Genomic DNA, 25,045 nt, shown 5'->3' on the forward strand with positions numbered 1-25,045 from the left:
GCCCAGGCAGGCTCAGCGTCACCTGGGCAGTTGCAGTTAGGTGTGGAGTAGACCCAGGCTGGAGCCAAGTCCCCGGCTCCAAGTTCACTGTGCTTGTGAGGGCATGTGGGCTGGATCTTGTGTCTACCCCCACAGGGCTCTGGAAGGGGAGGCTCACCGTGTGCTGTTCGGGTTTGTGCCTGAGACAAAAGAAGAGCTCCAGGTCATGCCAGGGAACATTGTCTTTGTCTTGAAGAAGGGCAATGACAACTGGGCCACGGTCATGTTCAACGGGCAGGTATGGAGAGGACTGGGAGCGGTGTGACGGGCATGGGGTCCCGGCAGCAAATGCAGTCTTTCTGCAGAGCAGCATCTGCTGCCTTCTGTGCAGACCAGCCGAACTCTTGTGTCTGCTCGCCATCCTTCCCCAGGACTCTGGGCTGTTGTGTGGTGTGGGTACTGATGAGCACATCTTTCTTTTCCCTTTCTGATTCTGTGACGCTGCGCTGCAGAAGGGGCTTGTTCCCTGCAACTACCTTGAACCAGTTGAGCTGCGGATCCACCCTCAGCAGCAGCCCCAGGTAATGCCATGCCAAGGCCTGACCCATTTCCTCTCACCATTTAGAGATCTCTCCCTGGAGGGGAGAAGCAGTGTAAAGAGGTGCTGTCCGGACCCCTGGAGAAAGACTCACTCGTCTTGAGCCTGCCTTGAGATGGCACCAGCTGCCCACAGCTGAACCTGGGAATGAGGGAAAAAAGCCCAGATGTGCTAAGTTGAAGGCATCCATAGGTCCCATTGGGCCCACCCACCTTTGCGACTCTTCCTGGTCAGAAGTGACTTGGGAAGCAAAGCCTACAGTATATGAGGGTTAGGTCTTTCCAGGTGTGTCTGCTTCACTTGGAAGAATATCAATGTGTTGGCTGGCACAATGCCATTAGAAATACAGTGAGGCCGGGCACAGTTGCTCACGCCTGTAATCCTAGCACTTTGGGAGGCTGCGGTGAGGATCACTTGAGCTCAGGAGTCTGAGACCAGCCTGAGCAAAACAGAGAGATGCCACCTCTATACAAATAAAAATAATAAAATGAGATCTGCTTTAGGGCTTTGAATCAGAGTGGGCCTTGCCAGCCACTGCTTCTAAACTGAATCCCCTCCTCACACTTCAAAAGTCTGTCCTTCTGCCAGGCCTAGAGGGCTGTCTTTGTTGGATCTGAGCAGCCCTGTAAGTGATTCCATGGCAGTGGAGCCTGTCTCTCTCCAGACTGTGCGACCAGTTGTATATGAGCTCTGCCCTCCCTGGTCAGAGTCACTATATCCAGATGTTTTGAAAAGTTTCAGATGCCCTTCTCAATGCCCTCTGCAGTGGAGACAAGAGCTCAGTCCTACCCCATGTCCAGTGGATTTCCAATATGGCTGAAAGAGATGCTCAAGCAGCAAGAGCGTTTTAGCGGGTCAGGATTCTTCTCTCCACTGTGGTTTTCATTTTCATCGGGCCAACCCCGCCGCCTCTTTTGGCCAACATTTTCCTTCGTCTTTCTCAAATGTCAGTGCCATTCCAACTTTTAGGAAGTTATTTCCATCTGGCTCCTTTTCATGGAGTCTCTGTAGGGGGATCTTCCCACATCCTCCCCTGCCTGGGAACTTTGTCTGATCATCACTCCCTGTTGCTTTCAGGAGGAAAGCTCTCCAGAGTCTGACATCCCAGCTCCTCCTAGTTCCAAAGCCCCTGGAAGACCCCAGTTGTCACCAGGTGAGTGGTCCTGGAGCAACAGCCTTGGTCTGGGTGCAGGGGCATGCCAGGCTGCTTCCTGAGTTCCTCTCCCCGCCTTCCAGGAAGTTCTGCTTTCTTCTTTTCCCAACATGTCACTCAGCTAATGACCACACAGCCCAGAACCCTCCTTTCCTGCACTGCCCACCCACCCCAAACATGAAATCAATGCCCTCTCTCCCTGCCTCCTGCAAAGCACTCACCAGGCTTGGGTGAATGTAGCTGGTCTCTGAGTGACTTACCTAGTCACCACACCCCTTGATCATTAGGTACTGAAACCATGTCTCAGGAAGAAAAGTTGAAGTAGCTGTACATGTTTACCTCAGAGGGGCATAGAGTGGCTGTTTTCAAATGACTGAGGCACTGTATCTGGAAAAGAAACTGTTCTGTGGAGCCCTGAGGCTGAACAGAGAACCAATGGGCAGATGTGAAACAGAAACGTTCTCTCCAAATGGCTGTCTCCTGGTGTGGAGAGGGCTGTCGTGGGAAGTGATGGGCTTCTTTTTTTTTTTTTTTTTTTTTTTGAGATGGAGTTTCGCTCTTGTTACCCAGGCTGGAGTGCAATGGCGCGATCTCGGCTCACCGCAACCTCCGCCTCCCGGGTTCAGGCAATTCTCCTGCCCCAGCCTCCTGAGTCGCTGGGATTACAGGCACGCGCCACCATGCCCAGCTAATTTTTTGTATTTTTAGTAGAGACGGGGTTTCACTATGTTGACCAGGTTGGTCTCGATCTCTTGACCTCGTGATCCACCCGCCTCGGCCTCCCACAGTGCTGGGATTACAGGCTTGAGCCACCGCGCCCGGCAGTGATGGGCTTCTTATCATTCATGCACTTGAAGCAGATTCTGGATAAGTGCTTGGTAGGGGTGCACAGAGTACCAGATCCTACATCCATGATCGCCGCACGTGCCTGATCATCAGAATCTCCTGCGATGTCCCTTCCCCCATTTTTATTTTGAAAACCATCAGACCTACAGAAAAGTTGACAGTAGAATACAATACACATCAGAATATCTTTCACTGAACTCACCAATTGTTAACATTTTGCACCATGCGTTGGCCCTGCTACAGTCTATTTTTCCCTCGAGCCAGTTGAAAATAAGTTACAGACTTGTGCCACTTCACCCTACGTATCTGCAAAAACACAGGTATGCAGTATACTTAACATTCATATAACGTTATATAATGTATATTCCATATTCAAATTGCTCCCATTGCTCCTGCTCAATGTCCTTGACAGCTTTTTTGTTATCTTTTGTCTAGCGGCTCATCAAGGATCGCATGTAAACTCAGGATGATTTTGTGAATATGGGGTCCTAGGCTACTGGCTCTTGATTATTTAGGACTGGAAGGGGGCTTGGGAATTTGTATTTTAGAAAAAAAACTTCCCACGTGATTCTAATGATGAGCTAGGTTTGAGATCAACAGTAAATATCTTTATGCATGCTTCTCTTACATAAATTATATTACATTAATATATGATGCACTGTAGGAAACATACACAAATAAAGAATAAGGTGAGGGTAAGTGGCTCTAATAGTTCTTCCGGTGGCCTCTGGCTCACCTTGCACTCCTGATTTTCATTGCCTTGGATCCTGCGGGTTTAACTGACTTTTGAGATCCCACTAACCTCGCGGGTTGGCGAGGATATGCTGGTCCTTTGATAATTACCTACAGCCTCCCTGGAAGCTGAGACTGAGTTTGTTTATGTGTTCGTGACCTTCATACTTCCCCAGGGTTAGATTCTCCCCACAGTTTACTAAGGTTAATAATTCCCCCACAGATTAAAGGGTAAGAGGTTGGGGGCCCTGTTCGAAGAGGTTTCATCTGCGTGTGGCAGGGGCTGGCCAAGCATGTTTATTCATCATCATCTTTTGTTTTACTCCCTGCTTTTTCCATTTAGGTCAGAAACAAAGAGAAGAGCCTAAGGTAACATTTTTCCCTTGTGCTGTTTCAAGTGGGAGAAGACGAGGGAGATTGATTGGGCTATCAACCACAGACATGCCTGTCCAGATTGTAGAAAGAGCCCCAGTGGAAGGGTCGAACCAGTTGCTACCTTACAGAATCCATGGGCTGGGGACCTCTTAACAGCCTCCCCGACTATCATGTACACATTTCCTACTTCCCAAGCTGGTGGGCCAGATCCTGCTCAGGAGGAATTCCTGTCCAAGCACAGGTCGGGCCAAAGGACCTCTGAAGGCCTTTTAGGCTACAATGAAACCGGTTACTTGTTGGCCTCTCCCCTGCTGCATGGGGTACCCCCATGCCAAATCACAAAGCTGCGGTGACCTGGGATGTTGAGAGAAAGCCTCAGACACTCAGGAGTTCCCTCTGCTTCCTCCCCACTCAGGAAGTGAAGCTCAGTGTTCCCATGCCCTACACACTCAAAGTACACTACAAGTACACGGTAGTCATGGAGACTCGGCCCGGGCTCCCCTACAGCGAGGTCCGGGACATGGTGTCTAAGAAACTGGAGCTCCGGCTGGAACACACTAAGCTGAGGTGAGCTCCATGCGGGCAGCTGTGAGGAGTACCGCGGGGACCTTGTGCTGGCCCGGAGGATGGAAGAGGAGGGTGGTGTTTGTGATCATGTTCTCTGGCTTATTCTTACTCATTACCCCCATCCAGCTATCGGCCTCGGGACAGCAATGAGCTGGTGCCCCTTTCAGAGGAGAACATGAAGGATGCCTGGGGCCAGGTGAAAAACTACTGCCTGACCCTGTGGTGTGAGAACACAGTGGTGAGTGCAGCGAGGGCATCTAAGCTTACGTTTCCACGGGTCCACTTCCTCAACAATTTGACATTTACCAGGCACCTTCTGCGTACTGGGCACTGTGCATGGTGTTGGGGATATAGTGGGTAACAAGTCACAGCTCTGCCTCCCCGTTACCTGCATCCTCACTCCAGTTGCAGCAGGGAGTTTCCCACAAGAGAAGAGCAGGCCCCGCAGGGCAAGAGCCCACAGAAAGCGTCCTGCGCCTCCATCGGCTCCCTGCCTGACTGTCAAACATCCCGTCCATCACTGTCGAGCAAGGTTGGAATGACATTCATAGCGTAAGGCCGAGCTCAGAGCCATTCTTCACCCTCTTAAGCTGTTTCTTTTCTTTTCCTTCCCTCCCTCTTCCTCTCCTTTCTTTCTTCTCTTTTTTTCTTTCTTTCTCTCTTCCCCCCCTCTCTGTCTTTCTTTCTCTCTGTGTCTCTTTCATCTTGCTCTGTCACCCAGGCTGGAGCGCAGTGGCACAATCTCACTACAACCTTCACCTCCCGGGCTCAAGCAATCCTCCCACCTCAGCCTCCCAAGTAGCTGGAATAACAGATGTGTGCCACCACACATGGCTACTTTTTTAAATTTTTTGTTTACTGTATATATAGTCTCACTATATTGCCTGGGCTGGTCTCAAACTCCTGGGCTCAAGCAATCCTTCCACCTCAGCCTCCCAAGGTGTTGGGATTATACGCATGAGCCATTGCACCTGGCCAACCTTCTCAAGTTAACATGAGGAAGAACACTTTCACATGAGGGTGAAAGAAAATAGCATTTCACAAAGAGATGATTTGGGTAACAAACTATTAACAGCAAGTATCTATGAGAACTTCCCATGTGAGATACTGTGCAAAGTGCATTCTGTGTTAGTTCTTACAATCTTCACAACTCTGTGAAGTAGACATTATTTTCCCATTTTATAATTTAGGAAACAAGGCAAAGAGAGGTCAAGCAGCTTGACCAAGACTGAATAGCTGGTTAGTAGCAGAGCTGAACGCAGGCAGGCATTTAGACTCCAGAGCCTGCCTCTATCCCTAACTACCCCTAGTACTGCTGGTACCAGGGCAGGCCCTCTGATGAACCTCAGGTCTTACTAGCCTGAAGTCTGACTTTCAAGTAAGAACAGTGGGAGTCAGTTGAAAAGTTAGAGGCTAGAAGCATTCATGGTAGCAACAAGATAAGACTCTTGAACTCTGTCCATTGGTCTCCAGAGGAAAAGTTGCCATTTCTTTTTGTTGCTGATGTTAATTCCCTCTGCCAACCGCAGACCCCGAAAACCACCCATCTTCTTTCTCTAAATATAGTTTTGCCTTTTATAGAATTTCATGTAAGTGGATTATACAGTGTATGTAGTCTTTTTCTTTCACTAGTCTCACCCTTTTGATTGCTAAATGGTATTCCATTGTATGGATACTCCACCTGCTTGTGGACATTTGGGTTGTCTGCTGGTGACATTTTTCAGCAAACACTTGCTGAGCACCTAGGGCTCTGCAGATAGGCAGGCACGGGAAGCCTCATGTTTTGTAAACTGCTGGAGGTTGAGAAATGGAATACTGTGTTACGGAAGCATGTGGTAAACTATTTCACCCAGAACTGCCAGAGGGAAGTGGAACAGGTAGGAGCTGTCTTCCTGAAGAAAATGCTGCTGAGATCATTGTGATGTTTCACCGTAAAACAATAAGAAATTAATGAGGTGGAGGAGGAAAGGATGCATTATACAGATGGAAAGGGAACACCGTAAAAGTCAACATAGTGAGTAAAGGGGCTCAGTGTTCCTGGCTGCAATGGGGAGGGTGGAGGGAGACAGGCTGGAAAGGCAACATATCATGGAAGGCCTTGAACACTAGGATGCTGCTGTGAGCAGGGAGGAGAGCCAAGTCTTGTTTGAAAGAATGGTTATGAGGCATATGAGCAAGGCGGGGGGCTGAGCTAGGATAGCCAGATCTTCCTGATGAATCAGCTCCCATCCAGTCCTGAGGCTGGAGACAACCCCAGATACAGCATTAATGAGGCCAGTCTCCACTGACCAAAGCTGTTAATTAGGGCTATTTCAGAAGTTTCAGCTCTCCCTCCATTCACCTGTTTTTCTGACTTTGCATTTTTAGGTTGTGGCATTTGCAGTTCCATTGGTGTAGGGTGGAGGGCATATCATACGAAACAGTTCATATGTGAATCCTTGGGAGAGCTGCTGTTTTCTGCCTACAAGTGGATTTGGAGATGCAGAAATGAGCAAGCAGGAAAGCTATTCTGGCTCATCCTGGCCTGGAGCCAGGTAGAGGCCGACTCCTTCCTGACTCCTTCCTGCAAACCTCATCCTCACAGCTGGGCAGAGGCCTTTAAAGGAAGGGGGTTTTTGGTAGATTCTCACTCAAGTCAGAGACAAATGTTTGCTGGAAAAGAAAAGGAAAAGTGGGAGAGGAAGAGTGAAAAATAACGAACCTAGAGAAGGGCAGTGTTTAAACAGCCTCTGGGGCTGAGACAAAAGGCCCCAGTGCCCGGGGGTAAGAGTGAGTGTGAGTGAGTGTCAGGGGTCTCTTGGAAATCTGAAAGGTCACTTTAGGTTTTCCAACCGTCTTTGGAATAACCCCTTCAGCATCTTTTTAAAAAGATTCTTCCTAGAATGAGTTCTGCTCTAAATGTGAACTACTTCAACTTTTTTTTAATTAAAATTTTTTCCTTTGACAGGAGCTTCAATCTATTTGGTGGCTACACATAGCCAACCCTCTTAAAACTCCCAACAATGTTTTTGCAATGTAATCCAGGCTCAGGAGTCACTGTGGAATGTTCTTTATCACTATGCATTAGCCTTGGAGGCAGCAAGGCAGGTTCTCACTCACTAGGAGAAAGAAAATGGGCCGGGCAGGAAATTGGGAAATTAACAGCCCCTTTATTATTTCAGGGTGACCAAGGCTTTCCAGATGAACCCAAGGAAAGTGAAAAAGCTGATGCTAATAACCAGACCACAGAACCTCAGCTTAAGAAAGGCAGCCAAGTGGTAGCACTCTTCAGTTATGAGGCTACCCAACCAGAGGACCTGGAGTTTCAGGAAGGGGATATAATCCTGGTGCTATCAAATGGTAAGTGCTACTCCAAGATTATTGAAACAAATTTACATGTTAGCAGAAACAAGTTCGGTGCAGAGAAAATAAAACATCAGTAACCTACAAATAAAACTTTGGCCAGTGTTTTCAACCTCCTTCCTAGCATTTAGCTGGAGAGAGTAAAGCTGAGTACTCGGACTTTCCCTGTGTATTGCTCTAGTAGCCGGGGAAGCAACAAGCAGCTGAGAGTGTCTCAAAAAGTAAAAACAACAAAAAAAAAACCAGAGTCTCTCTCTCTGTCACCCATGCTGGAATGCAATGGTGCAATCTAGGCTCACTGCAACCTCTGGCTCCCAGGTTCAAGCGATTCTCCTGCCTCAGCCTCCTGAGTAGCTGGGATTACAGGCACCCATCACCATGCCTAGCTAACTTTTGTATTTTTAGTAGAGATGGGGTTTTGCCATGTTGACCAGACCGGTCTTGAACTCCTGGCCTCAAGTGATCCATCTGCCTCAGCCTCCCAAAGTGCTGGGATTATAGGCATAAGCCACCGCACATGGCCGGTGATAACATCTCAATTATTAAAGAATGAGTATGCTTTGGAAAGCATGGATTCTCATTCCCAGAGGTAACAAATGGGCTGGAATCATTCTGCCTTTGCATCAAGCCATAGGACATTCTGCAAACCATAGTTCTTTGAATTAATGTACTTTTCAAAGAGAGAAGTAGGTAAATTTTGCCTTAAAAACCAGCTATTCAGAACTACCCTGTGTCTCTGGAGACTTTCTTGATTCTGTTTGGAATGAACAGACTAAAAATTGAAACAGCTTGCCTGTAATCCTAGCTGCTAGGGAGCTGAGGTAGGAGGATCACTTGAGGCCAGGAGTTCAAGGGTGTTGCCTAGGTAATATAGCAAGACCCACCTCTTAAAAGTGGAAAGTTCTAAGAATCCCTTGGAGAGTTTGTTAAATCACTTCCTGGGCCCAGCCTCCAGAGATTCTGATTCAGGTCTGGGCCAAGTTTCCAGGTGATGGTGGTCTACTGCCTACATTCAGAGAAGCACTGTTCCACCTCATGGTTTGCCAGCCTAATTCTCTACCTGGGCACAAAAAGTCCCATCATAAAAGCCCTGCTCATAGGCTGAGTATGTCTGCACTACCAATGCAAAGCAGTGAAAAACTATCAATTATAACAGAAAAATAGAAAGAGGGGGAGATTTTAAAGTAAATGGGAGAAGGCTGGTTGCAGTGGCTCACACCTGTAGTCCTAGCACTTTGGGAGGCTTAGGCAAGGTGGGTAGATCACTTGAGGTCCAGGAGTTCACGACCAGTCTGGCCAATATGGTGAAAACCCGTCTCTACTAAAAATACAAAAGTTAGCCGGGTATGGTGGTACATGCCTGTAATCCTAGCTACTCAGGAGGCGAAGGCAGGAGAATTGCTTGAACCCAGGAGGTGGAGGTTGCAGTGAGCTGAGATGGTGCCACTGCACTCCAGCCTGGGTGACAGAGTGTGACTCAGAGGCAAAAATAAATAAATAAAAATTAAAAAAGTTAATGGGGGTAGAGAGTATACAAGTGTGTAGCAATTACTTAAAAATATGAGTAGTATAGACCCGGCGTGGTGGCTCACACCTATAATCCCAACACTTTGGGAGGCCAAGGTGGGTGGATCACCTGGGGTCAGGAGTTCAAGACCAGCCTGGCCAACATGGTGAAACCCTGTCTCTACTAAAAATATTAGCCGGGAGTGGTGGTGTGTGCCTGTAGTCCCAGCTACTCGAGAGGCTGAGGCAGGAGAATCACTTGAATCGGGGAGGCGGAAGTTACAGTGAGCTGAGATTGTGCCATGTACCCCAGCCTAGGTGACAGAGACTGTCTCAAAAAAAAAAAAAAAAATATATATATATATATATATGTGTATGTGTATATATATGTGTATGTGTATATATATGTGTGTGTGTGTGTATGTGTATATATGTATGTGTATATGTATATGTATGTATATATATATATATATGCAGAGTGTTCCAATAAGAGCGAATGGTGTCTCTGGAAGAACTGGGTTGAACACCTCCCAGTGCCACTTTCTAGTTTCCTAAATCAATCAACCAGCTCGAATGTCCATCGTTTGGGAGAGGGAGCAGGAATAAAATGAGCGAACACCTAAAACCGCCTTTTGGGTAGATATGGAGAGAAGCAGTGCACTTATTACTATGATCCATCTGTACAGGTCTAAGTTGAGGAGGTACCCATATCATAACACTTCAATTGAAACCAGAATTTAGCATGCAGTCAGGGTAGGAGGGGAGTTCAACTGCTTTCGATAGTTATGAGATGGTTTCATCTACAAAGTGTTTCTCAAACTTTAATGTGCATGTGAATCACCTGGGGATCTTCCTAAATGGATTCTGACTCTGGTTTGGGTTGGGGTCTGGGATTTTTCCATTTCTAATGTTTCTAGTCCGCAACCTACCCTATAAGTAGAAAGACTCAAGACAGTGATTTGTATTTAGAATTGCCTGAGAGAACTTGTGAAAAAACTGCTGCCCAGTCACACCTCACATTAAAGCAGAATTTCTGGGGGCAGGATCCAGGCACCAGTGCCCTAAAAATGTCTGATCTAGATGCACAATGACAAACTTTGAACTGGCTGTGTGGTCTGGTGTGCGGGCTTTGGAGATTATACCTAAGTTATCTGATTTTTACTGGCAGAATGGCTTTGAACAAGCTATTCACTTCTCTGAGTCTCCTTTTCCTTAGTAAAATATGGATATTATCTATAAGTTATTATGAAGTCTGAATATATTTTCTAAGTACAATGCCTGTACGCTATTAAAGGCTCTGAATAGGAGCTATTAAAATCTTTGTATTTTACAAACATGTACTAACCCATCACTAGCTCCAACTCAGCTGTTTAATGGAGTTTACTGAAAAGACGAAAGTTTACTAACGAACTTTCACTTTTAATGTATTTAACCAATGGCATGTCCCTTTTCTGTAGTCAAAATAAAGATTTCCAACAAAGTTCAGGTAAAATTCTCTCCTTTCTTAAATAATTGGGCCAGGAACTGTGGCTCACCCCTATCACCACAGCACTCTGGGAGGCTGAGGTGGGGGGGCACTTGAGCCCAGGAGTTTGAGAGCAGCCTGTGGAATGTGGCGAGATCCATCTCTAATAAACACAAAAATGAGCCAAGCAGGCCTGTAGTCGCAGTTACTTGGGAGGCTGAGGTGGGAGGATCACTTGAGCCCCGGAGGTGAAGGTTGCTATAAACCCAGATTGTTCCACTGCACTCCAGCCTGGGCGACAGTGAGACCCTGTTGAGGGTTGGGGATAGAGGGAGGATGGAAAGTCTATCTAAGGATTCATTGTTCAGTTTCTTTAGCCTTACTTCTCCATCTGGTAACTTTTTGAAAAACATAATTCATCCTTCTGCATTTTGCTCCATCATTCTCATATTTAAGACAAATCAGTAAGATGGTTAAACCCTGTGTTCACTCTCAAACCACTTTGAATTACCGTCTTTTTCCTGTTGATCACAATTATGGGTGGGGAAGGGTGACCGATAAAATATTCTGTGTGGAACACCCAGACTGGGTGATCTTCCAACGCTGGTTTTAGAAATTGATGTGTACTTTTCCTTTTATCAGTGAATGAAGAATGGCTGGAAGGGGAGTGCAAAGGAAAGGCTGGCATTTTCCCCAAAGTTTTTGTTGAAGAATGCGCTACTACAGATTTGGAAAGCACTCCGAGAGAGGCCTAGGATGTTTCACAAACTGCAAAGCTGAAAATGAAGCCCTATTACTTGTAAAATTTAGCACCCTTCTGCTGTACCCCGTACTGAGACATTACCGTTTGGAAGTGTTCATAAAATGTAACCTACTTGGCAATGATGTGAGTACCCAGGATGATTTCTTGTGGCACAGGGGGTGAGGGGATGGGGACAGGTGAATGGAGGAGTTAGGGGAGACGAAAAGTAGATGGAAGTGTCTGGAAAGAGCATGAGAGGGTCTTCTAGGTGCTGATCCTGTTTTTCCGCTCTGAGTGCTGGCTATCCAGCTGTGTTCACTGTTAAAACTCATCAAGCTGTACATCTGGTTGGTGCACTTTCCTGTGTCATACCTCAATTAAAAAAAAAAAAAACCTATCTTCAAAAACCAAGACACCTACGTCCAGGCTCAAGGACCAAGTATAAATATTCCTGTTTCTGAACCGTTACTATAATTGACTCTGAAGGCTTGAAATAACATTACAGGTTATTCATAAGGCATATATAAATAAACTTGTTTTCTTTTTCCATTAAGTCTTGTTGCTTAAACAGAACCTGGACTGAGTTAGGTTCTCAGGAAATACAATACTCAATTCCACAGCGAACTAAATACTAGAATTACATACCTTTGTACTCCTGAGAGAGGAATGTGTTACGAACTCAATACTGAGTATGTGTCACTGACATTTAAATGATGAAAAGCAGCAGTGTTCATGAAACCAGTTGGTTAGTATTATCTTGTTAGCTGACACTTGGCAATATAGTTATGCATTGCTTCACAACGGAGACGTGTTCTGAGAAATGTGTTGTGCAAACATCTAGAGTGCACTCACACTAAATGCTATAGCCTACTACACAGCTAAGTTACCAGGTAGAGGCTGCCGCTCCTAGGCTACAAACCTGTATGGCGTGTTACTGTGTTGAATACTGTAGGCAACTATACCACAATGGTAAGTAAGTATCTGTGTATCTAAACATAGAGAAGGTCAGTACAAATGTATTATAATCTACAGGCGCATCATTGAATATGCAGTCTGCTGTTGACCAAAACGTTGTTATATGGTAAATGACTGTATGTACTAATATGCATAACAGAATGCAACGGATTTGGTTAACCCAATTATCCAATTTTTCAGGATTAACTTGGATGAAGGATTTTATAACTATTAGACCTTAAGGCCTGGCCTTAATTCCTCTCCCTACCCACTTCTTCTTGTAGTGTATGTACTGCTTTGCTAACAATTTTCCAAGTGTGTAGGTGCTTGTGAAAAGCAGAATAAGGAAGTGAACTGCAAACCGAATCAACACCTAGGCGAAAGGACAGGTCAGGGTGAGCACACAGACATTACGGTTAGCCACAGCACTGGCTTCCAGCACACAGCTGAAGACCCAGCAATCTACCACGGGAAACTTTGGACATAATTCAAGGAAAAGACTGCCTCAGTAACAGCTACAACAGGAATAAAAATGATGGGCTGTTAACTCCTTAAGTCATTCTTTTATTAAACAGAATAATTTTGATAATCAGTTTCTTTCTACTCATGCCTTTCCATTATAATTAATTATAATTTCCGTAATTCATTGGTCTGGAATGCTACTAAAAGCAAAAATAACCCTGAAAAATATTCAAGTTCTGACCATCTGTGTCTTTCCTCGGATGTGTTAGTAGTTGAAATTCTTGCCTTTCAAGTTGGATTTTCTTCAATACTTATATCAACTTTTAGAATAGGAAAGAAATAATCGATACACAGATCTGGTTGGAGAGAACATGGTTTAATTAAAGGCAAAGCTGATTTTCAGCAGCTGCAGGTCTTGCACAGACAGACAAAAACAAAAAATAAAACCCAGAAAACAAAACAAAACAAAAAACCACAAAAGAAAGTTTACTACACAAAACCAGTTTCTGATAAAGATTCTCCTCCCCCTTCTCATTACTCCACAGTGAGGATGATAAGGCGAGGAATCTCGCCCCAAGAGTCAGAAAACATTCCGGACACCAAATTCTCATGCAGAATGGGGCTTTAGATGGGAACTGGGCATTACTGGGAGTGAGATGGTAAACCTGGTTAGCTTGTCTAGGGTGCAAGAATCAGTGACAGTTCAAACACTGGAATGTTGCAGCTGCCTGAATGCAGAGCTCAAACACACAAACTGGGTAAAGGTAGTAGGAAAAAGGCTTGGGACGAGGAGAGAAAGGTGGACACAGGGAAGAGGCTGAAGAGAAGCACAAAAGGTTTCCTATTGCCATTGGGTGGGGGGCTTCACCTTTTCAGACCTTTCAAAAAAACAAAACAAAACCCAAACACCATGTCAAACTAAAAGAGCAATAATGTAAGCACACTGGGGGGAGGGGCTCTAACCACTCTCTCTGAAGAGCAATGAGCATTATCTCACCCCTTTTCATTGCTGGGGTTGCCCAGACTCCAGTGACAACCGGGGCTCCTGGATGTGCTTTGCTCTACAGCTGTGTTCCAGCTCTTAAGTTCCACACTAACACCATTCGCTCACACACACAACCCCTCCCCTTTGGGACAGCAGATGGGCATGTGTGCGTACACAAACATACTCACAGACACACAAAGGAGAGACCTCCCAGAAAATAAACCCTACCACTAGCACAGCAATTGAACATTTAGATTGTTTCCATAATTTCCCCTTAAAATATTACTCTTCCAGGAAATGACTAACAGAAATGCTGTCCTTACTGTTTCTACCCAAGAACATGTTCAGTCCTCTTTCCTCCTAATAAATATCAAAGAGTTTATTTTCCTTTCTTTGCCTTCTCCAAAATGGACGACGTCGTTTTCTTCTGTGCGTGATGTGCACATGTCCGTGTTGCCTTGAATTTCACTCTGAAAGTAGAGGCTGGGAGACTGCAGCTGGGCAGGGGCCTGGGCCCTCTGTGGGCTGTGCAGATGCCGCTGCTTCCTTCCTCTTCAGACTGTCTCTTGGGCCCCAACTGCTGGACCCCATGCTGCTGCTTCTTGGGAAGATGTGATGTCACACACATTAGGAATAAAATCAATCACGAGCATCAGGTAAAGAAGGGATGGAGATGGGGCAGGAGGGTGGGAAGTAGAATGGGGGCACAAAAACCAACCAAACAAAAAATAACCACACTGAAAGCTTCTACCTATTAGAATGTGCCAGGCTGTGAATGGACTAGCCTGCCTTCTGTGAGACTGCTTGCTATGTGACTGCAAAATGTACAGGAATCAAAAACGTAATTTGAAATCCTCCAGCAGTCACCTGCTAGTCCAGCCCAGCACCACCACCCACACTGCATCCTTGATTGGGGCTCGAGCACCTACAGAGTGGAGGGCATTTCCTGCTGGAGTCTCCAGGCCAGAGGAGGGCCTACCAGAGCCTTCTCAGAGGCCTTGAACTCTCCCTTATGGAACACTTCCACTGGCTGAAGAGGTCGGTTCCCCATCCTGTCACCACCAACCTCTCACAGGAGCGGTGAACGGGGCTTTCCTTGCTACACACTGACTAGAAGCACACCTGTGTATGGAAGAATTCAGTGTGATATTTTACTACTGAGAGTAATAACAATAAAAGATGTTTAGGAATAATTTCAACTACATTCTCAGTCAGCAAAGCAATCATTAATGGATTCCTATTTTTATTCCCCAAAGAGGAAAAAAGGACTGAGAAGTTCCCATTGGCTTCTCCCATCTGCCTTCCCTTCTCAGCTTTCACTTCCCATGTGGCTGGGGACATGCACGATGGAGAAGGTGAGAGGCGGTGATACCAAGTAACTGAGTGAGATAAACAGCAGTTCCTCTCTCTCTCCCTCCGGAAGGCCCCGGGGGGACGGAGAGTTCCTGATGGATTTTTCTTTTTGTTGCACTGCGAACATTTCGTGCACACTCAGCGGGCTGGTGGAATACTTACACCCTCTTGACAGCGAGAAACAGAAAAGAGGGCTGCCACCTGCAGGGGACTGTGTGGGCCAGTCCTGCAAACCCAACATGCCATGGTTTATGGAGCCTTCATTCCCAGGTTGCCACTTTGGCCTCAGTGTGGAGGGTTCATGGTGCCTTGTCCCCGTTGCTGTTTCTGCTTCTGCTGCATTAACAGCTGCTCCAGAGCGGAAGGTCCAGGATGCATCATGGAACTGGACCAGATAGACTGAAAAACAGCCCAGAGCTTGTCAGCAGAGGTCAAAGGCCCAGTTGTTTGAAAGGGATTTGCTTTTCAATCCCAGTCAAATATAAAGCCATATATACAGCCCCAAAGCCCAACCCCACTGCCCCCCAAAATCCAGCTATTAGAAAAAGTCATTATGACTCTCAAAGTTGGTTAGTTTCCATTAAGATTATTTTAAACCAGAAGTGAAATCACATTTTATGTCAGGTCTTTTTACTGAAACTCAGCTGTATGTGGTATCACAAGGGCATTTACTAGAAAGGTTTTAGGCAAATAAAACATTTCTAAAATTAGATACTCTTATTTTGTCAGAAAAAGCTTAAATCAAACATTCCAAGATGAATCAGAATTTTCTTAACCTTAGAATGAAACTAAAACCTTTGTTTCTGTTCCCCTGAAGATACTGCTTTACCACTAGTGAATTCAGAAATTAAAAATTATCACTCAAGATTCTTCTGAGGCAGACCATGTTTCTAGGACTTTGCTATATATGTGCTATGCATCAGTCAACTCAGCACCTGAGAAGTAAGACTGTTTATGAATGAAAGCAGAGACATCTTCGCTGTAGTAATCTTGTGGTTCTTCTTCCTGAAATTGACTCACCTTTAGGCTTTCCATGAGGACAGCAGAAGAATCCTCCATGGAGGGGCCATGGCCTGTCCAGGTGGCACTTGGAGTGCTGGCCTGATGCCAACTGCTCTCAGAGGATGATGTTGCTGAGAGATAATCAATGCCAAACCCACCCATGGCTAAGGGATGAAAAGAGATAAGAAAAATTCAGGAAGGTGTTCTATCACTGCCAATTGCCAGACCCCAGGGAAGGATAGAGTAAATTTCTTTCAATCTTGCTTGGCAATGAACTGTAGATCTCACCTGGCTTATCAGTTTTCCACCGATCTGCAGTCCTCCTATCCCTGTTATCTGGAGTCCCAATGGGTCCAAAATTGGAGAATGGAACAGAATTATGGTTGTGAGTTGGAGGAGAGCTGGGCAGACTGCTTGGGTTAGAGGAATGAGGAGACTGGCTGGCTGGTGTTGAATGGTCTATTAAATAGCAACATAGGATATAATAAAGCAATGTTATACAAACATACAAAGAACTACAGGTTCCTGTAGATCTGATCACTAAAATTTTACTAACAATAACCACAGGGCTTTGAAGGAAAGGGAAACTAACGGCTCCAAAGAGATCTGCTAGATGCATTAATTTGCCCTGCTACCTAAGGCATGTTCTTTGCCTTAAAAAAGCAAAACAAAATAGTAGGCTATTTTTGTCAACTGAATGAATGCACTATTCTGGCATGACTATTTCAGATAAATATTTATTGGTCTTACATATCAGAAAGAATCTGCTAACCTTAAGAATTACTATTAAGTCAGACGCTATTTAAAAAACTGAAGTTAAGTCAGGCGCGGTGGCTCACTCCTGTAATCCCACCACTTTGGGAGGCTGAGGCGGGCAGATCACCTGAGGTCACAAGTTCAAGACCAGACTGATCAACATAGAGAAACCCTGTCTCTACTAAAAATACAAAAAATTAGCTGGGCGTGGCGGCGCATGCCTGTAATCCCAGCTACTTGGGAGGCTGAGGCAGGAGAATTGCTTGAACCTGGAGGGCAGAGGTTGCTGTGAACCAAGATCACACCACTGCACTCCGGCCTGGGCAACAAAAGCAAAACTCCGTATCAAAAAAAAAAAAACCAAAACCAAAACCAAACAAACAAAAAACCCTGAAGTTAAAAATCTCAATTTTAAAAAGTGCAGAGCTGAGCACAGTGGTGTGCACCTATAGTCCCATCTACTTGGGAGGCTGAGATGGAGGGACTGCTTGAGCCCAGGAATTTGGGTCTAGAGTGGGCAACATAGCAAGACCCTGTCTCAAAAAAAGTGCAACTTTTCCTGCAAAGAATGAACATCTACAAACAAAAGTAAAAAACAGCTGGGACCATAAGATAGAACCTCTATTTTCTCCCTTATACCTCTGCTGGCTATTGAGAGTGTAAAAATCTTTGTCAGTAGCATTCATTACATAAACTGGCTTTTTTTTTTTTTTTTTTTTTTTTTTTTTCTTTTCTGGGGGGAAAAAAAAAAAAAAACCCAACAAGTGATACATATATTTATAATTACAGAATCATCCCTTAATCAATTTGAGTGTACAGAAAATGCAAGGTCTATAATTTAAATAGTTAATACCTGAACTGGCAGGAAGTGATGGAGACCACGGAGTTCCTTCAAAAAGGGAATACAGAGATGTTTCCTGGGGAGCCATTGAGGGATTGAGTTCTGCTTTGGAGCTGGGTGCCAGGTTCTTCCCGTATACCTCATTGAACATACTATTATTTGGGTATCTTTCCTGAAAGACATGACGGTCACGTTATAAACTCACTCCAAGGAAAGAGATTTGAGAAAATCCAATGTCTTATTCATGGATGCTTGGTACACTTTGAAGGCTTTTATTTTTTTGTTTGCTTCAATTTTCCAGTCAAATTAATTTTCCTCTTTGCTTTCTCTCACCCTTAAATTTGCTCTACGTAAACCTCCTAGGTTGAAAATGTGAATAATTTATTTGGCTCAACAACAGAGCCCTAAGGGTTTCAATATTAATGAGGAGTTAATGGGTTTTAACTAATGAGGAACAAGCCACTAGTATGCCCCAATCAGAGACAAGGGGGATAAAATCAAATGCCTGGAATACACTAATATATGGAAAATAAAGGAAAAAACAGACATACTGAAACAGTATGCAAAAGAAAATGATAGGTCCACACTAAAAGCAAACAGCAGGATTTTTCACTGTTCACCTACCTGATTGAGAGAGAATCCGGTGAGGGACAGGAAAGAGGATGAATGTGACATGAGCTCTGAGGGCTTCTCCAATAAGGATTTCTTCAGTCCCAGAAAAAAAGGTAATTAAGTTATACCTTCCATTTTCTTAATATTAATCTTATGATACTATGGAACCAAAGCAAAGACCATCATTTAAGCATGCCTGTATTTGCCTATCAAGGACAATTTGAGGCTCCAAAGACGTGAACTCAAATCTGCTACTACCATGACACCACCTAAGTGTCAGTTGCCACAGGTGAATAGAATCCTCCTTTTATAATCGAATCTAGTCAGAGAGTCTATTCTGGCAGGGACCAGAGATGCTGGTAAACTGCATTCTGAGTGTTTATGAGGCAGGTACCTCAGGAATCCACTTGTCAACAGTTGCACTTAAAACAATCTCAAAACAAAATGCTGAACTGTTCCAACACTGTTTCTCTCCACCCCACAATTTTTAAAACATTTACATTGGTGACTTAAAAAGCCTTTTAAATCCATTTGACAAATGCCTTTGTTAATATGCTTTTAAAGCAGCTCTATTTGCAGTATATATTAAAATAGTTGCTAAAAATCAAGCTTACATTTATTGCTCTAGCAAAGTTATTAAAAGAAACAGCTGAATCTCTATGCTGCCACTGACTAGCTGGCTAACAAAACATTACTAAATGCCTATGACAAGCGAAGCACTTTGATATATATATCATTAATGTTAAATATAGGAAGAGTTATAGTCAAGGTTTTTTTTAACTCGTTTTTTAAATATGAAAAAAAAAACCTGAAAACACTCCCAATTGTTCTACCATCAGCTCCATTTCCAACGAAAGCAACACTAAGGGAACAGGAACAGGAACTAAGGGATTAGGAAACAAGTGGACAGACAGGCACTACCCTCAGTCCTTCAAGCCACTCCAGCACAAAAGCAGCAAGAAAGGCGAACACGCAGAGGCAGCAGTACAGCAGCTGGGCTTCCACAATCCCCTATGCACTCAGTCATGGCACTACTACCATTTAGTCTCCAGGGGATCTTTTCTTGCTATTATTTAATAACTTGGTATGGGGCCTCTACTGCTACCACCCAGGCAAATTCTTAAGGAACTTCAAGTGCCAGGGATGGCAGCAATGTCATGAAAGCTGTTAAGCTTTTATTTTTCCTGATACTAAAATTAATGCATTTTAATTTTACAAACGTGTTCTTGCCCTGTGTTTATGAGAAACAGCAAGAAAGTAAAATTCACTATCTTTTTATGTCTTATTAAGGTGTCATAAAGAGAGGTGGAAAAGCCTCATAGCATACATCTTCCTTTCCATCTGTTATACTCCCCACTCACAATAAAATATAATATGAACACTGACAAGCATATAGAATGTTCTTTGAAATGCAGGCTGAGTTCTCAGATTGTATTTTATGTGATTCTGGTTATTTATTTTCATATTTACTCATTTATAACACTCTGACAATGTTTATAATTAGAATTCTCTTCATTTTTACTCATTCTATTTATGAATCCAACTGTGAATTTAGATCAGGATTCTTTCTGCATTTAACCAAACAAAAAAGAGCCATTTACTGTTCAATAATGTCAGTAAAAAAAAAAAAAAAAAAAAAAATCAAGAGCATATTTCCTTTCATATTTTGGCTACCTATGAGAAATAAATCTCACTGTTCCTACACAAGATTAAATGACACTTAAAATTTCTGAGTCCAGATAGAAGTGTCACCTGAAAAGTGAATTAATTTGTCACCATCATACCTTGTGTGTGACCAGCTCTGCAGGATTCTTTCTGGATAACACATAAAACCAAGGCATGCCTCTAGGATTTGGGGGAACTATGAAGTCAGAAATATTCTGCTATATCCTACTACTATCTTAAGATTGGTTTAGGTAATTAGAAAATATGTTTTACGGTTCTGTAAAGGACAGCCCCAGGAAGAGAAAAAAATCACCTAATCTGTGTACTACAATATCTCAGAGAAGCAGCTGGGGGTTAGAGCAAGAAGCAGAATTATGTCAAATACATACAAAAAGGCTTCGTCCAGGAAGAGAGGCGAGAGGCCCCAGCAAAGCTGGGTAAAGATCAGGAGGGTTAGAAAAAATCAGCTCTTCCTCTTCCTCCAAGGCAGCCAGACTCTTTAACAGGTCCGGAGGAAGCAGAGGGGAGCTCTTGGGGTCCTAGTGACAGAAAGGATCGCAGTGAGATGCAATAAGGGATAACAAAAGCATAAAGGAATAGTGGCATAATTCGGTGGAATTATGAACAACTAAAGTCAAGGGGATAGTGAAACAGATGGTATTAGGCAAGGAGAAAAAGGCTCTGAAATGTAAAGGCAAAGTGACACAAGGACAATGATGGAGAAAGTTCAAGATAATAGAAAAGCAAAATATGGACAGAGTAGAACACAAAAGGTTAATGTGGCTGGTGAGTAAAACAATGCAGTGGAGCAAAATGATTAGAATATCTTGTGCTACCAAAGAGAGAAACAGATCTTTTAAAAAGTTACAAATAGTCACCTGTTTCGCATGAATAAAAAGGGCAAGGAAAGGGACCTCCACTGTCCAAGATAACTAACTTTGGTCCTCTCAGAAAGCAATTTATTTAAATATTAGTAAACCTATTTTTAAACTTAGATGATTCGGCCCAACTGATAGGAGTGCTTTGTCTCAGAATTCTCTAACATGCTGTGTTAGAGATTTCTGTACATGGTTTCTCTGCCAGACCATCAGAGTTCAAAGTCAGTCACAGAATTCTTCAGCTTCCAAACTAAAACATACTGTGCAATTTTGAGGAGGAAACCAAGAGCTACACCAATACTCAGTGGCAAATAGTACTAATGAACAAGAGTGGCCTTTTTATAAGATCTATTTGAGATATTCAAAAGATAGCCCCAGATTGTGGGGTGACAGGAAAGAATACACACCTCAAACGGCATCCTGGGCACAGGATCCTGCTCTGGACGGAAGACTGTTTGCCGTTTGCCCCTGCGGTCCATATTTGCTTGCTGTGCCATTACAGATCTGTTATCAGCCATGCTGTAGGAAGAATCCCAGTAGAATTCTGGGACCTTGACTTCTGAGGGATTATGGTTATATGGCTCCATGGGAAAAGGCTTCATTTTTTTTTCTAGAGGCTGCTGCTGCATTACAGGAGGTTGCAATGACGGCTCAAACAGTTTTATGGGGTCTTGGGTCTGAAGGTAGTAGGGCTGTTTCACAGGCATAATTTTCCCTAATGGGCCTTGAACCTGAGGGGGATTCCACAGCTGTTTGGAGGCATCTGCCTGTTGATACTAAAAAAGAGATGCCTGTCATCAAGGTGAGGATAAAATGCAATATTACTTATAATCAATGCTAAAGAATCACAGAATGAACTTAAGGTATTTTCCAACCAACAAAACTCTAGGCAAGGCAGCAGTTTCCTTTACCTTTTGGCCTTTTCAATACACAGAGCTTTCTGAGAACAGATTATGGGCACCACATTCACATTTTCTTTCAATTAAACTATTTAAGAGGTTGAATGAATTAATGAATATATTTGCATAAGAGTGTCTGTTTCCCCTTTCTGCTTCAAGTGCTGTGCTTCAAATGACAACATTTAAGATTGGTGTCACATCTGTCTTAGTACCTCATCAAGACTGTGATTCTATTTCCCTAGTAGTTTATGTTCCTATAGGAGAATTATTTGCAGAAAATCTATTTTCAATAAAACTGCCAGTAGCAGCCAAGGAATGGTAGTTAAGATCAATATTTCATCCTTTACAAAAGGAAAACATTAAACTTTCGTAACAGTAGAGACAATACTTTTGTTTTCCCATAATCACTATAAATCTAAGGAAGAAGTATCTCAAAGTTTAATCAGCACTTCTAACACTGACTCTTTCAGCGTTTCCCCTTATTTCATTCAGCTGGATAGTACACACATCTATAACTTACCTGCTGGAATCCAGAGTGGTGAGGCGGGCTTTTCCCCAAAGCTGGCACAGCTTTTGTAGGGGATTGTTGTTGCTGAGTTAGAGCTTGAACCTGCAACTGGCTTGTAGACTGTGCTGTTGGCTGAGCTGGTAAAGATGTAAGGGGTTGCTGGGAAGGTGGCTGTGATTGTTGAGGTCCCTGGTTCATTGGCCCTGGTCCAGAGGGCCGTTGCTGGCTGTAAGGAATGTGGGACTGTTTCCCAGCTTGCACCTGGTTTCCTGCTGGAGAGTGAGCTGTAGGCTGAAGAAAGGTTCCTGGGACAGAAACACCAGCTGGGAAGGTGTAACCTGAGCCCATAGAAAATGCCACAGGAGGGGGGATAACATATGTTGGGGGCGGAAACCCTTCAAAACAGAAGAACACAGCTTTAGTTCGAATGAAACAGCAAAAAAAAAAAAAAAAAAAAAAAAAAAAAAAAAAATGTTTTTTTTTTTTTTTTTTTTTTACAGGTGGGTAGAGGGAGTCCTCCAACATATCATAAAAGATATCAGCCATGTTGTCAATCTTTAACTTGATTTTAAAAACTAGACTGATACTTTTCCTTTATCCACTGAAGTAATCAGTATTCTGTAAGCAGCTTCTGTGTTGAGTGATAGGATTTCCTTCGTAACAACAAACATGCACTTGCATGTACACTACACAGAAACAGCTCAAAAGTAATTTTAGAAGCATTAGGGCAAATATAACTTTTTATGGCTTAACAACATTACTCCAACAGAATATACATTTCTCAGTGAGTGAACAGAAATTCTTGCACAGAAAAGATTAAGTAGAAGAAATTACAAAACATGTATTTACCTGGCCTGCTGGGAAGAGGAGGGAAGGCTCCAGGGTGATGAATGGGGATGAACTGGGAGTTACTTGCTTGAGTTGGAGTTTGAGTTACCGGTGTTTTTCTGGCTTCAGACACTGGAGTCTTTCTTAGTTCTGTCTGGGATTTTACCTATGACCAACAGAAGCAAAACGATCTATAATAAACTGAAACTCAAAAGTGTCAGAAAGAAGCCCCTACTCTTAAGAAAGTATTTAAAACCTCATTAGATCAAAAAGTACATGCTAAAGACATTTAAATTCACCTAAGTTAAAAATGGAAAATCAAAGCAAATTATTTAATCGCCAATAAAAGGTAATTTTACTATCTTAGTTTTACAAATTATTTTGCTTTGCCATGCTTGCAAAAATCCAAATATGTAAAGGACCTTAGGGCACATTTGTTTTAAAAATGAGATACCTGATGCTAACAAGTTGAAAAAAACTTGTCTATGATCTTAAGGTGCTTGTTATGGGGCCCAGGGTACTCTATACTCTAATTCATTAAATAGCATACATGTTATGAATTAATAATGACTATTAACCCATAGCTGAGGTATTTTGGCCCTCAGTTTAATTTCATCTGGGTAGCCTAAGTAGACAGTCAGGCATCCACCCTCCACCCTGCAACTTTACCACCCTTCAGAATAAATAAGGATACATTCAGCAGTAAGGCCCAGGCCCCAAGATCCTACAGATGGAGCCAGAGAGACGTAGATGTTATATGCATTGCTCAAAGTTGAGCAAAATGAGGGAAAATGAGTAGCATTTATAGAAAACTTAGGAAGAGGTACAGAGTGTGGTGACATGTTGACTCTTTCTTTAATCATTTATTGGTGATTTGAGTTGGATAAGAAACCAAAAAGGAGATACTATTTCAGTCTGGACCTTATTAAGAGCAGTTATAGAGAATGGAGGCAGGCAAGCAGAAAATGCTGGACTTATCCCTGTAACTCTGATCCTTTGGCTTTCCAGTTCATTGGTTTTTTCCCTTGCCCTTTCCCAGTATCTCCTACTCCCCCCATGTCTTAATTTCTACCTTGTCTTTCTCTCTCCCTGCTATAATCTTAAAATGGAATTATTTTCTTATTTCTCTTTCTCAAAAAAATTAGAGAAATACATCAAAGGTACTATTTATTTGTAAGCAGCCTTCAACAATGTAAAGTTTCTCATGCAAACACATTCATTTACTAAAATGTGTTAAGAAATCACATGGCCACTTAAGTATTTAGTCAAACATTAATAGTATTAATAAAACCATCACAGAATAAAGGTCTTTTTCTGTTTATATGACATCATCTATTTGGAAAAATATTTTAATAAAAATAAAGTCACAAATAACTGAGCAGTGCTTATCTTTTCCCAGCAAGAAGCCTGGGTTCTTGCTTTATAAGTTCCTAGGATCCAGGATAAGATTAAAGTGGTATTAATACCACTAGCTGGGACAAGTATAAATGTCAAGAAAAAAAGCCTCACATGTTTCCAAGAAAAAAATATATATCAATATTTTTATGTATACACACACACACACACACACACACACACACACACACACACACACACACACATATTCATACATATAAAATTGTGAACCAAAAAAAATTTAAAAACCTGCATATGCCTTTATATACTCTTGGTTCTACCGGATCTAAAGAAGACCCCAAATCTCCACTATAGCATTAACAAATGATAATTATATCTTCCAAAGAAAATATAATTCTGGGTGTAAGTGATGGCTTTGCAACTGACCCTTTCAAACTCTTAAATTGGAGAGAATTGACAAAGGTGTCAAACCAGGTTGAGATGTTTTTTTACTCCCAATTCCCAAGAATTGCTAAAGTAACCATCTATCACAGCTCTTTATATAACCTTACTATGCATTTGAACTTCCAGGACAGCCAATTCTCATGCCTTTAGAACAAAATGAAAAAATCTTGCCTTTTGTGTGAGCCTTCCTCTACCTG

General features: G+C 43.1%; 2 protein-coding genes across 15 annotated transcripts in view; one reads left to right on the top strand and one right to left on the bottom strand.

Annotated features, from left to right (window-relative positions):
• NCF2 (neutrophil cytosolic factor 2) overlaps positions 1-12,851 on the top strand; it is a 50,361-nt gene extending 37,510 nt beyond the window's left edge. For 2 of the 3 annotated variants that reach the window (XM_032291647.1, XM_032291648.1), the window contains exons 9-16: positions 136-277; positions 492-560; positions 1,655-1,730; positions 3,652-3,677; positions 4,099-4,250; positions 4,377-4,488; positions 7,412-7,589; positions 11,206-11,382. In XM_032291647.1, coding sequence (XP_032147538.1) covers positions 136-277; positions 492-560; positions 1,655-1,730; positions 3,652-3,677; positions 4,099-4,250; positions 4,377-4,488; positions 7,412-7,589; positions 11,206-11,318 — 868 coding nt within the window. In that variant the 3' untranslated portion in view covers positions 11,319-11,382. Of the gene's footprint in view, positions 1-135; positions 278-491; positions 561-1,654; positions 1,731-3,651; positions 3,678-4,098; positions 4,251-4,376; positions 4,489-7,411; positions 7,590-11,205 lie in introns of all 3 variants that reach the window. The other variant, XM_032291646.1, reaches the window with a different exon arrangement.
• Positions 12,852-13,081: 230 nt separating this feature from the next.
• The window catches only part of SMG7 (SMG7 nonsense mediated mRNA decay factor), an 82,588-nt gene continuing 70,624 nt past the window's right edge, over positions 13,082-25,045 (bottom strand). For 8 of the 12 annotated variants that reach the window (XM_032291641.1, XM_032291637.1, XM_032291645.1 and 5 more), the window contains 9 exons: positions 23,070-23,214; positions 22,233-22,615; positions 21,221-21,589; positions 20,325-20,474; positions 18,283-18,363; positions 17,671-17,830; positions 16,350-16,520; positions 16,080-16,225; positions 13,082-15,458 (listed from right to left, as the gene is read on the bottom strand). In XM_032291641.1, coding sequence (XP_032147532.1) covers positions 15,345-15,458; positions 16,080-16,225; positions 16,350-16,520; positions 17,671-17,830; positions 18,283-18,363; positions 20,325-20,474; positions 21,221-21,589; positions 22,233-22,615; positions 23,070-23,214 — 1,719 coding nt within the window. In that variant the 3' untranslated portion in view covers positions 13,082-15,344. The remainder of the gene's footprint in view (positions 15,459-16,079; positions 16,226-16,349; positions 16,521-17,670; positions 17,831-18,282; positions 18,364-20,324; positions 20,475-21,220; positions 21,590-22,232; positions 22,616-23,069; positions 23,215-25,045) is intronic. The other 4 variants (XM_032291644.1, XM_032291642.1, XM_032291643.1 and 1 more) reach the window with 1 other exon arrangement.

This window comes from Sapajus apella, unplaced genomic scaffold, assembly GCF_009761245.1.
Source record: "Sapajus apella isolate SASKATOON/1434 unplaced genomic scaffold, GSC_monkey_1.0 scaffold25, whole genome shotgun sequence".
NCBI classification, from domain to species: domain Eukaryota; kingdom Metazoa; phylum Chordata; class Mammalia; order Primates; family Cebidae; genus Sapajus; species Sapajus apella.